Source organism: Ruditapes philippinarum, unplaced genomic scaffold (assembly GCF_026571515.1).
Source record: "Ruditapes philippinarum isolate M1 unplaced genomic scaffold, ASM2657151v2 ctg2059_1_1_1_1, whole genome shotgun sequence".
In the NCBI taxonomy this organism is placed as follows: Eukaryota; Metazoa; Mollusca; class Bivalvia; order Venerida; family Veneridae; genus Ruditapes; species Ruditapes philippinarum.
In genome coordinates, this window is record NW_026861493.1 from 137,760 (window position 1) to 152,002 (window position 14,243).

Below are 14,243 nucleotides of genomic sequence, written 5' to 3' on the forward strand. Positions count from 1 at the left end.
AACACAACGTTAATAATTCTGCGTAGTATAACCAATGATGCGGAAAGATTGGAAAACGGTCGTGCATCGTTTCTTTTAGTAAATAAATATTTCAATGCTCGATTTGCATCAGTGAATTAAGCATCGTAAGTACTTGTATCGACTCGCACACCATAAAATGTCATATGAAAATGCAATTATTTTTTCTCGGTACTGGGGAATTTCTGTGTATCAGACGACAGATCGATAGATACTTTATGCTCCAGTTTAAACCAAGGCATGATTAGCACCGTTATAATCAGCAACAAATACTCGGATTTTTTGTGAAGCTATTAAAATATTGTTGACAAGTTAAGATGGTATCAACAGGTGGGCAAAAAAGAACGCCAGCAACAGATGATATTTGCATGGGAACCAAATTTCTCTGAATACCGACATATCGATTAAAATAATGTTTACCGGTGCGTCACACAATGTTACGTTAACACTGAATTTTATTTATGATTTCTGGTTACGAATTTGTAACCGACTCGAAGTGTCAGTTCTAACAAGCCAGTAACATACCGATAAATTCGTGTCAATCAATAGATTAATATAATTAATCATTTCAACAATTTTCAATTTAATATTTTTGTCAACAAAATATTGATTTACCGATATAAATCTTAATATCCCGAGAGTGTCGCCATTTGAGAAGAAAGGAAACTTTGAGGTTTCGGTATTTTTCAGAAAAAAAATTGGTAAATCTATAAATTAGTAATAAAATACTCTGAGTGGATGGGTGTCCCAAAGGGAGCAATGCTTGCTGAATGCTGTATACTTGGTTCATGTTGGATCGTAAGATACAATGTACATTTAATTGGTAACTTAACATAGTACACTGTCCGCAATAACCGCTTTAAGCATGTTCATGTTGTACAAAGAATTATAGATACATGTACTTGAATCATCAATGATCCCGGAATCCTAGGAAAGTGAAGAGTTTAGAGAATTAATTCAAGGACACTTTGAATGGCTGTCACATAACCCTTAATAATTGTATCATTGGGCCGTTTTGGTCAGGCCTTTAATTACGTCTTTTCTCGATTATTTAATCTTAAACACCGTCTTTAGATAAAAACCAAAATTCTGTGTAACCATGAAACATACATGTATATAAATATACGACACTTAATGTCTGTTTACTACAGGCGCAAGTTTGTCATAATTGGCATATGAAATGTATTTCTTACATTTAATCTGTATACATATGTACTACATTTGAATTATACTATATTTTCAAACGCTGTGAAATCTAAAATGCGTCTGACTCAATGTATTTCATTGATCTGTTGCGAAACTAATTGTCTTAACGGAATGATTCTAAATGTGAAATTTACTCATAAAGGTATAAGGTTTAATGATTATTTAGGGAAATATTTGCTATATTACTTGTTATATGAGCCGCGTCATGACAAAACCAACATAGTGGGTTTGCGACCAGCATGGATCCAGACCAGCCTGCGCCTCCGCACAGTCTGATCAGGATGCATGCTGTTCGCTATCGGTTTCTCTACTTGTAATAGGGTTTGTAAGCGAACAGCATTGATCCTGATCAGACTGCGCGGATGTGCAGGCTGGTCTGGATCCATGGTGGTCGTAAACCCATTACGTTGGGTTTGTCATGGCGCGGCTCAAAATTTTATTATTGTCATTAATTTCCATATTTCTAACGAATATTGATTATTATCGTGGGAATGTACTTGTATACTTTGTCAAAAATATTTCTTTGAAGTACCTATACGTATGAGTCACTGATATTTTAAGACCACATTCCTGTAGAGCCTAAAATACTATAGAAGGTTCTAAAACAACATTAATCTCTTTAATAAATGTAATATCGAAATCATAAAAATTATTACTTGCAATATGTATTTTTTCTAATTTAAATACAATGTCATTAAAGAAGAATAAACAGTAAAGTTATGGTCATGAAAACGAAATGATTTGCCTACTGATTAAATAATAAAGTAATCTACATAAACATTTTATTACAGGTAATAGTGTTTCTTATTCATAACGTGTAAATACATATAATTTCGTTGTGATATTGACTATTAATACACTTTGATGTTTTCTTTATTAACACAATAAGACACGCGTGCGGCACACTTCAAAACACGACGATAAGATGTCGTAAAACTTTATTTTATTATACGAATAAATAAATGTTTATATTCGTAAATATTCTACTGTGATTGTAAAAAGGGGAGGAGCAAAGAACATTTCATTACTTTGTACCAATCAAATCATTACATTCATTGAAATGCTACAAAAAATGGTTGATGCTGATCTACATTTCAATAAATGTTTGTATTGAATTGTTCATCAAATATGTTATATATGGATGACTGATCACACTCATGTCCTTCAGTTGGTTGTGAAATTATTTCATAAAGATGAGATACATGTTACGTTACATGTCCACTCAAAATACAGTTCAACGAAGAAAGAACAATTGATAATAATTTTGACAACTTATTTAAAGTTGGCAAAATGCATACCGTTTTAGTTAATCCATGTATGACTAAGTTTACTGCCAAAGCCTGCTTTAATATTTTAAAACATAGACGTTTTCTAGTTTATTGCAAGTAAGCTTTGAAAAATGATAGAACCACAGCATTTATAATACAGCAATACATTTAAAGCAAGACGCGTATTGAATATATGTATTTACATATGTAAAATTTGTAGTTTTATTCATTTTGATTGTTGTCAAGGTCAAGTTCAGTGAAGACATGCTGTTTTTCGAGCTCCGTATAAAATGTTAAAATTTTAGTGTTTACAAGAGGAATTAGTAGATATGAAGTGTTTTAAAACGTGTATAAACTGGAATACTAATGTCTGCGCAGAAAAATCCGCCATATTCAAAGGCAGAAACTAAGAAAAAGAAGAAAAATAAAAGGCAGGCGACTTCGCCATTGGAAAAAACTGACGCGCCATTACTCACTCAACGCTTGGGTGGAGATAGCCATGTGACTGATTTATCAAAAAAATATAAAACGGATTACACATCAGGTATTGTGCTAACAAATAGTGGACAGTGTAATTATTTATACTCAGATATGGCGTTTCCTGGACAATATGGGCAACCAGGTGGTTTTATACAACAATTGCAAGGTTCGCCCACGCAACAGACTTTTGGTCCTAGTTTTGGGTTTCCGTCGGCGGCCCCACCATGGGCAGTGGAATTAATGGACGAGGTTAAACAGATTAAACTCCAGTTGGAATCCATAAAAAACATTGAAAAACAGGTAACTTCTATTAATCAAAAATTGTCAGAAGTTGAAAAAAAGATGAAATCCATGGATTCCCGACTAGAGGAAAACGAGAAATCGTGTGATTTTATGTCGTCAGAATTGGATAAGTCGAAATTAGATGTGAAAAAAACAAAAGAAGATTTGAAAAAAATGCACAAATCTGTTCAAGGTTTAGAAAAAAACTCGGATAAGTTATTTGATAAAACGGAGAAATTAGACGAACAGTTAGTGGACTTAGAATCGCGATCAATGCGTAACAATTTATTATTCTACGGAATACCAGAGGAGGGCACCGATGAAAACTGTAAGCAGCTAGCAAAAGACTTCTGCAAAAATATATTGAAAATCTCATCCGCTAATGAATTTGTGTTCGACAACGCACATAGAATTGGGGAGAAAAAAGGTTCGAAACCCAGACCCGTGGTGGTCAGATTTCATTACTTAGAGGAACGTGAAGCTGTCCGGAAATCGTCCTTTGAACGGGATATCGCCGACGCTATGAAATCAGCAAAAAGGGGCGTCGGGGCCCAACTACCTAGAAGTGTCAGGGAGGCACGAAAGCCACTGTATCCAGTCATGAAACGCGCCAGGGATGAACACAAAAACGTAAAATTCATTGGGAAAAAACTTTTCATTGAGGGAGAAGAGTACATACCAGACATTCCGATGGAATAGGGAAGTCGAGAAGAGTCTTCTTTGAATATCTTGTGTTGGAACATAAACGGTTTAAGAAGGAAATTATGTGATTCGGACTTTTTAGAGTTCATTCAAATATATGATCTAGTGTTTTTAAATGAAACGTGGTTATCAAAAAATGAAAATATTAACTTGGAAATAAATAATTATAGTTGTGAACATTTATTTGGAAATAAATCAGTGAATACAAAAAAAGGACGCTATAGTGGAGGTATTAGTTTTTATTATAAGACTTATCTTAAACAATATATTAAGATTGTTGATAAAAATCAATATGGAATATTATGGATTAAGGTATCAGAACAGTTATTTCCCTTTAATGAAGATGTATATCTCTGTCATGTATATATACCACCTGTTTATTCTAAAGTATTGCCTTCTGTAGATTTTGATATTTTTGATCAATTAGAGTTAGATATTATTAAGTATAACAATTTAGGAAAAATATATGTTACTGGAGACTTAAATAGTCGAACGTCCGATTATTTAGACTATTTTTCCTTTGATAGATATATTGATAATGATTTGTCTATGGTAAATACATGTGACATACCACCGCGTGTAAACAAAGATCACGTGCTCGATTTCAACGGTAGGCGATTATTAGATATATGTCAAATTACAGGACTACTTCTTGCAAATGGTCGTTTGTTAAATGATTATGGAAAAGGCGAATATACCTTTTGTTCAAAAAATGGTCAAAGTACTGTTGATTATTTATTACTTAATTTCAATGACTTCGATACTTTGTCGAATTTTGAGATTTTAGAACAAAATGAACATTCCGATCATAATCCGCTTTTGTTTAGCCTGTATAGGAAATCATATGATTGTAGGCAGACGCCCACTGCGCAAGAATACGATGATAGTTACACGAAAATAGTCTGGGACGACAGTAAACTGGACGAGTTTCGCGCACGGCTCATTAATATTCATGACGACTTAAATCGGTTAGCCAATCAGGCGTCGAGCGAGTCAGTCCAGCGTGTAGTTGACGAGTTTACCGATATAATGTATAGAACTACTTTCGATATCTTTGGAAGGGTCGTTGTAAACAAAACGCCAAACCATAATTATAAAGAAAATAAAAAATGGTTTGATCAAAGTTGTTATAATTCAAAAAGGGAATTTAAAACAGCGCGAAATTTATTCAATAGAAGTAGAGATAATGAATCTCGGTGCAATTTCGTGCGTTGTAGGACACGATATAATAAAATTAAGAGAAGGGCTAAATATAATTTCAGGGTAAGGGAAGGTAAAAAAATTAACGATTTAGCAAAAAAGGAACCTAGAAAATTCTGGAAAAAGATAAAAAAGAGTGTAAAGAAAATATCTCCACAGGCGGACACATTAACTACAGACAATCTGTATGATCATTTCAAGACTCTGTTTGGTGAAAGTCATTTAAATAATAACGATCAACCAGATTTCTCGCAAAATATATTATGTCATGATTTGGACAAGGACTTTTCCGAAAGTGAAATTCGGTCAGCTGTTTTCTCTCAAAATAATAATAAAACCCCGGGAATTGATAACTTGCCCGGTGAGGTTTTTAAGGCGTCATATGAATATATTTCACCGTTTTTACTTGCACTTTACAACAGAATTTATAGTAGTGGTGAGTACCCTACATCTTGGGGTGATGGAATAATAACACCCATTTTTAAAAAAGGTGATGCTAACGATGCATCAAATTATCGTGCTATAAATTTGATAAATATTGTAGCTAAAATCTATTCACAGTTATTACTTAATCGTATAACAGACTGGAGCAAAAAGTATGATAAATTAGTACCAAATCAATTTGGGTTTCAAAAACAGAAATCTATAACTGATTGTATGTTTATTCTTCAATCTGTCATATCAAAGACGCTTAACGCTGGTCAAAAATTGTACACTATATTTATCGATTATGAGAAGGCTTTCGATAAAATTGATAGGTCCTATCTAATGCACAAACTTTTGGCTGAAAATGTTAGTTGTAAAATGGTTAAAGCAATTAAAGCGATGTACACCGTAGTGAGATCATGTGTAAGGTATAACTTTCAACTTTCGGGCTTTTTCGACTCGAACATAGGTCTGAAACAAGGTGACCCGAGTTCGCCTCTTTTGTTCATGCTCTTCGTAAACGATGTAGTCGAAAATATAAATGCAAATCTTGAAGGAATTTTTACTGTAAATGAACTTAAATTATTTATACTACTGTATGCTGATGACCAGGCCATTTTTGCGACGTCGCCGGAAACAATTCAATCCATTTTAAACGATATAGAAAATTATTGCGCAACGTGGGGGTTAAAAATAAACACATCTAAAACAAAGGCTATGATATTTGAAAAGGGGAGACATACTACTTATAATTTTTATGTAAATAATGAAGTTATAGAAATAGTTAATTCTTTTAAATATCTTGGCTTAACTTTTTTTAAAAATGGAAATTGGTATCGATCACAGAAAAATATTGCGCAGCATGCTGGCTATGCGCTACACAATCTTTTTTACAATATTAAATAACGTAGAACTGCCAATATATCAGAAATGTAAGCTATTTGATTCATTGGTATCGCCCATCTTAAATTTTGGATCGGAAATATGGGGTATGCACCCTGCTAACGATATTGAGCATGTTCACACGAAATTCCTGCGCCGTATGTTAAGTGTAAAAAAAATCTACAAACTTAAATGCACTCTATGGAGAATTAGCTAGAATACCTATGTCCGTAATTCGTAAGATTAATATGATTAAATACTGCGTGAAAATATTAAATCAAGATGAGTCGTCACTTCAGAAAAAGGTTTACATTATGTTGAAAACTGATTGCGAGCTAGGTAATGTTAACGACGGTAACTGGGCGTTTCAAATAAAGAGTATTTTGCAAGAACACGGGTTTCTCTATGTGTGGTTGCAACAATCCGATATGTACACACAAATACCCTTTTTGGAGATTAAACAACGAATAATTGATAATTTTCTCCAAAGATGGTATTCAGAGGTGGTTAATTCTAGACGTTTAGAAACATATAGTTTATTTAAACACGCTTTCGAAAGAGAACGGTATTTGGAAGTTATAACTGACCAAAGGTTTAAGAACGCTTTAGCCCGCTTCAGAACCTCTTCTCATAGACTTAATATAGAAATCGGAAGATATAACAATGTGCCGCGAGATCAAAGGGTATGTTTATCATGCAACATGAATATATTAGAGAATGAATACCATTTTCTGTTAGTTTGCCCCAAATATAGAGAACTAAGGCGTAAATATTTGAAGAACTATTATTGTCACTGGCCTACGTTAACGAAATTTAAAAATCTTATGTCTTCTACATCAAACGCAACTATTATAAGTTTATCGAAATTTATATATTTTGCAACAAAATTACGTGTCTCCTATCATCAATCATAACTTTATGTATATGAAATGCTTTTTTTATAGGTAAACAGAGATATACATCAATACACATCATTATACTGTATAGTTTAAATTTAACACAGTGTCGCCGTATAGTATTGTATTTGTTTATGTTATCACATAAAATCGTACTTCGTAAAATGTTTAGAAAAAATATTATGTATTTGTCTTTACAGTACTCTTCTGTAAATGATATAACATGCATGTCTTTCTATTGTCACTGAACTGGTTATATTTTGTATGGCTATAAACTTGCTATTTGTTTTATGCCAATAAAATTATTTGAGTTGAGTTTTTGAGTTGATTGTGATGTATTTGATGTACATATGATGAGACGAGAATAAGCTATTTGAGTTGAATAGGTTTTTGGACAGTGATACCATTTCTGGTGTCATTTTGACAATGCCGTAAGTTAACTTGTTATAATACCATTTCGTTAGTTATTTGGTTGTGATATCATCTTTAGGATATTTAGTTATTTTACCACTTTTTCCCCATTTCTTTCTTTTGTTTATGGTTCTTGTAATATTTCATAGGTTCTTTGGTTGTGATACTTATTAGTAATTTGATTGTGATACCATTAGTTTGTTATTATACTATTTCTATTCTTACAATCTTTGGTTATTTTACCATTTACCTCCATTTTTTCTTTAAAAATTTGTTATGGTTGTTTCAGTATTTCCTATATTCTTTGGTTGTGATACTTATTAGTTATGTGATTGTGGTATCACTTTTTACAGGTTAATTGCATATTATATCACTTCTTTTCTTATTTGGTTGTGCACGGTATCATTTCTAAAGTTATTTGACTGTGGCTCATTTATTGCGGCTTTGGTACTATTTTCGAGGCTTTTAGGTTATGATACCATTCTTTAGGATCTTTAATTATTATATCATTTGTTAGGTATATTTTAACACTAAATATTTGACTCATGAATGAATCATAAATAACACGTAAGCAAACGTCATTATTGCTTTTTCTAACCTGTTAGAAAGGTTATGAAACGTAAGTTAATTTAATTTCCTTAATAATAATAATAATAATAATAATAATAATAATAATAATAATAATAATAATAATAAAGACTTTATTTAACGAGAGAACTCATTTGAACAACATATCAATCTTCCATGAAGCCCTCAACAAGGAACAATATAAATTTAACATATTCAAACTATTAAAATACATAAATTTAAAAACATACAGGAGATTATCAATTTGTATACATCAATGTGTGATAAAACCTCAAGTATAACGTTTTAAAATGGTTTACAGATGTAGCATACTTAATATAATAAGGAAGGCCGTTCCAAATACAAGATCCAGAATAAACAAAAGACTTACGAAATTGTTCAGTATTTGGTCTAGGGGTATAAAGTTGAAAATCAGATGATGAACGCAAAATGCGAGTATGAACATCTGACGATAAAATGAAATTATTCAATAAATAGGAAGGCGCCTGATTATTCATTATTTTAAACATCATAATAGCTTTTTGAAAAACAACCCTCTGTGAAAAGGTCATCCAGCGGAGTTCAGAAAAAAGTTCAGCAGATGGACAGGAGTGTCATAATCTTTGTCTAGAATTAGTCTTGCAGCTCTCTTTTGGAACTTAATGAGTTTATCTTCTAGAAAAGACGTACATTTACCGTAAATTATGCAACAATAATCAAGATGTGGTAAAATATATGCATTGTAAAACATTTTACGTACAGGATAGATATGAATAATTTTATACGTGATAATAAATGTAACAATGAGTTACACTTTTTAAGAACATTATCAATATGGCTTTGCCAAGACAAGGTGTTATTAATTGTAATACCCAATAATTTTTCTTCAGAGCTACAAAAAATTTGCTCAGTTTTATATAAAATACAAGGATTACTTCCATGAATATAATTTTGCTTGTGTTTTGAGGAAATATACATGACCTTAGTTTTGTTAACATTGATAGACATGCGATTCAAATCACACCATTTGTTGGCATTTAAAAGATCATGAGTAAGAGATTCAACTACTCTGTTTAGGGATACATCAGAGGTTGAAAGGGTGGTGTCATCAGCAAAAATATCAGTTTCTGTTTTTTCCATAGACAAAGGCAGATCATTGATATAGATTAAAAACAGTATAGGACCTAGCACTGAGCCCTGAGGAACTCCAGTAGTTACTGAACTTGACTATTGAATATTAACCGGATATGTAAGTTATTCATGTTATATGATACTGTAATAATATCATGTTCTGCTCCTCGTATGTCAAAAATAGCAAACTTTGTATAAATTGATTTGAAAACTTTACAAATAATAATGTTGTATGAAAATGATATGTTCGTTTATGATTTCAGTAGGAGAAGCAGTGGCCAATTGATTACTGTGTATGTCGCTCAACCAAAAGAATATGTGTTCGAATCCTACCCAGATCCCGACCAGTACTTGATACACCCAGTAAGCTTACAGGAAAGTGATTAATATAAGTTGCTATCATTTGTTTCAAAATCAAGCTTAAATTAACATGTAGAAAACAATCAGGCACTATCTTAACCGTGTCCTTAGGGTGTATTTTTGATATTTGGAGTTAATACAATACTGTCAATCATTTCAGGTAAGTAGTAGTATGTAAAATATAGAATATTTACCATTTGTCAGCATGGTCGATTGTTTAACGCATCGGACTGGTATCTACGGATTGCTAGTCGCATGAGTTCAAATCCCGCCAGGGAGAAACAGTTGTTTACTTGAGCATGAACGGTTTAGAAGGAAAATCTAGAATTGTATTTGAAAAATTTTTTTGTTTGATTTAAAGAATTTTTAATACTGAGATAGAAAAGCTTGTGTTATGTTATTAGATGTAAGGTTGAATTACAAACGTGTCCACAGTAGTTTTAACACCTACTTTAAGGAGCCATAAAAGAAAAAAAATATAACAAATCATACTGTTCAATGGCAAAGTGTATTATCACAATTAATATAAATAACTAGAAAGATAACAACAATTGTATTCGTGGTCCAGTGTCCATTCTGGGTCGTTAAACGATTCTTTATCCACAATAGTTCTGAAATAAAAGAAAAAAAATATGACATTACTTTAAATGTGATAAGAAATAGTTACAATTATAGTATTTTTATTTCAATTTATTTCAATTTATATGTACTATTTACTAAATAATCTTCAAATATTTGTCAAGTAAATCTACTTCAGTTTTAGAAACCTCCAAACTGTTATAAGGAAAAAAACTAACCATGCTCAATAGCCTCCTTTTCTTCCCTTTCCCCATCCTCCCATATTTCCACCCCATCCGCCTTTGCCGTATCCTCCCATATTTCCTCCCCATCTGCCTTTGCCATATCCACCGTAGTTGCCTCCCCATCCACCGTTGCCATATCCGCCATATCCGCCCATGTAACCACCCCATCCGCTTTTTCCGTAACCGCCTACGTTGCCACCATATTTACCATATCCACCTACGTTACCGCCCCATCTACCGTTGCCATATCCGCCATATCCGCCCATGTAACCACCCCGTCCGCCTTTTCCGTAACCGCCTACGTTGCCACCATATTTACCATATCCACCAATCATACCTCCATATCCGCCTTTGCCTTTGCCATAGCCGCCCATATTGCCTCCCCCTCTGCCTTTAACATATCCACCTACGTTACCGCCCCATCCACCGTTGCCATATCCGCCATATCCGCCCATGTAACCACCCCATCCGCTTTTTCCGTAACCGCCTACGTTGCCACCATATTTACCATATCCACCTACGTTACCGCCCCATCTACCGTTGCCATATCCGCCATATCCGCCCATGTAACCACCCCGTCCGCCTTTTCCGTAACCGCCTACGTTGCCACCATATTTACCATATCCACCAATCATACCTCCATATCCGCCTTTGCCTTTGCCATAGCCGCCCATATTGCCTCCCCATCTGCCTTTACCATATCCACCTACGTTACCGCCCCATCCACCGTTGCCATATCCGCCATATCCGCCCATGTAACCACCCCATCCGCCTTTTCCGTAACCGCCTACGTTGCCACCATATTTACCATATCCACCTACGTTACCGCCCCATCTACCGTTGCCATATCCGCCATATCCGCCCATGTAACCACCCCGTCCGCCTTTTCCGTAACCGCCTACGTTGCCACCATATTTACCATATCCACCATAGTTTCCTCCCCACATGTTTCCTCCCTTTCCGTATCCACCATAACCACCAACATTTCCACCCCATCCGCCATAGCCACCGTAGCCACCATACCCTCCGCCAAAATTTCCTCCCCAGTAACCACCTTTACCACCTTTGCCATAACCATATCCACCTGCTCTACCTCCAAAACCTCCGACGAAACCGCCTATATTACCACCTTTACCATATGACTTTTTGTAGTACGCTTCAGTAGCGGCAAAGCTAACTGCTAAGAGGACTAGGATCTTCATCATCGTCTTAAAATATCACAAAATGTAAAAAATGTTATTGTCATAGATAATTAGATTTGGAAATCAAGTAAAAATGATTATACATGAATTTGCCAGTGTAAAATTCGCGTTTGAAATGCTGGTTTTTATTAACAAAAGTTGTGTTCATTCCATCTATACATTATATTTATATCATCTATACATAGACACAGTATTTTAATTTTATTTAAAGAAAGCAGTATTTCAAAATTGATAATAGACTTCTGACAGGTTGTATGGTTGCAAATGTTTGCTATACAAATAAACGCCAAAACAGCTTTGGTTAAATTAGCTTAAAGTCGGTACCTCATTAAAGGTATGTGTTAAGGGATCAGGAAACATGGATAAACAGAAATGTTTCTAGTATTTGTGTCATATATTTAATACTTGTACTTTAAAAAGATCAGAAAACCCAAGTTCATTTCAAGCCTATTTGACTGTTCAAGAATTTGTTTATTTCTTTCCCGCTAAATATCTTAAATGGACTTGTCTGCGTTTCATTTAGGACAAAATCATTCTTCAGCTTATGTAATACTATTTGAATAATAATAGCAGTGCAGACGAAGACCAAATGGCGCGTATGTGCCGGCAGCTTTGCATTGGTCACATGAGTAGATTTTGAAGCTGCCAGCAGGATAGGGGAAAACTTTTTTTCATTTCTTTTCCGAAATTACTAAAATGTCCATACTTTTAAGAAGAAACAACAACATTTTATGAATTTAAGAGTTTGGTGTACCGGAGCATCAGCTCTTCAAGAATGTAGCAATTGTGTAAGTGTAAAAATTATATCTTAGTCAGATTGGTAAACTAACCGTTATAATCAATTTTAACATTTAAAAAGTATTTCAAGTTATTCATATATATACGCTGTTTCAAATAAATATTTATGTTATAATTCTAAAGATCCTAAAGTAAATATACAAGTTGTGAATATTTTTATTTTTAATTTTTAATGTAAAGTCTCATAGTATACTTACATTTTTGACATGTGTAAATTCATGATGTAAAATTTTTAAAAAAAGTTTGGACAAAAAGAAGAGAAAAAAAAAAGAATCCAAAGAAAAAAAAGAAAAAATATATATATTAAAGGGAAAAAGCACTCTTACCTTTATGCGGCGGGAAGTCCTAAACGCTCAACTTGCAGTTGGGAGGAAGTTGGCAGCTTTTATATGGTCAGATCATAGGGCTTCGGCCAGTGACCATGAGGTGACTTCTATATACTTGGACAGGTATATGGTCATTTTATGACATCGAAATGATTGCTAGGCGGGAAAACTATTGTTCAATTGTTATATTTATTACACTTATAAACAAAATATATCATTAATGTCATTTACGTCCATGAGTTTAATTGTATTTATTTATATATAACTGTACATGTACATACATTAATGAAAACTATAGTACTATTATAAATCTTTACTACGAGATATGGCCATCACCGTAAGTGTGTGCCAATAATGAAATGATGATATTGCACAAATAACAAGCAAAAAGAGATGTATACATTCCTTTCAAGTTATAAATTCAACAGTAAAGATGAGACTTATAAGGTGTTTTAATTTGGTAAATGTGTGAAGAAATCAGAGAAGTGATATGTATAAAATTTATCTAGAATTGATGCTTGTGTGATGTATTACTCTTCCTATCTAAATCAAATTTTTAAAAATGTAAGTTCTTAAGTCGTAATCTGTCTGTGACACTACAAGCACTCGGACCAATTGAAAAGTTAATGTTTCATTATAAAGAATTATTTTATAATTACTTATTGAAATAGCATGTCTCAACACCTAACAAATAAAATAAGACAGCTTCAAGCAGTTGCTAAAATTGTTTATATCTTTTGTTAAGTAAATAATTAATAATTATTTTATCATAGTGACATGTGTACGGCAGATAACATATAACGGATATAAATAATTTATACATGTATATACATTAATAATAGTTCACATGAAGTTATTATTATACTATACACTATCATCAATATTTTAGTATAAATACAATAAAAAACAATGTGCATATCTATATTGACTTGAATTTACATTAAAAAATGTTAAGATGTTCGGGAAAAACTTTAGTCTTTTGTTATGAACAAAAATATTTTAACGATTACACAAAGAGTGGATAAAGTTATAACTGCGTTTTTTTAAACAGATTGTTGCTATATATTTATGAAATGTACATGTCTTTACTCCTTTGTGTTCAAACGATCACGCTTTTGCATTTCTTTTGTTTTTACTTTTTGCATACTTTTCATCAGTTTATTTTCGACTAAGTTGCAAAATACATACCAGACATATTCAGAAAATATTTTATAAACGTTTTCTGAGAACATGTAAGAGGTTAAATGAAGCAACAGAGTATTATAATCACTAAATTTATCAAAAT

General features: G+C 33.1%; 1 protein-coding gene across 1 annotated transcript; it reads right to left on the reverse strand.

Moving 5' to 3' along the window:
- Positions 1–10,304: 10,304 nt before the first annotated feature.
- On the reverse strand, positions 10,305–13,064 carry LOC132715821 (uncharacterized). The gene is made up of 3 exons (XM_060698898.1): positions 12,959–13,064; positions 10,627–11,840; positions 10,305–10,440 (listed from the first exon to the last, which is right to left on the reverse strand). Exon 2 carries the CDS (start codon positions 11,835–11,837, stop codon positions 10,632–10,634), a length of 1,206 nt encoding a protein of 401 aa, XP_060554881.1. The 5' UTR covers positions 11,838–11,840; positions 12,959–13,064; the 3' UTR covers positions 10,305–10,440; positions 10,627–10,631.
- Positions 13,065–14,243: the final 1,179 nt, after the last annotated feature.

Bases quoted from the DNA above. Each gene is read 5' to 3' on its own strand.
- LOC132715821 (XM_060698898.1), bottom strand. From the start codon at position 11,837: ATGATGAAGATCCTAGTCCTCTTAGCAGTTAGCTTTGCCGCTACTGAA.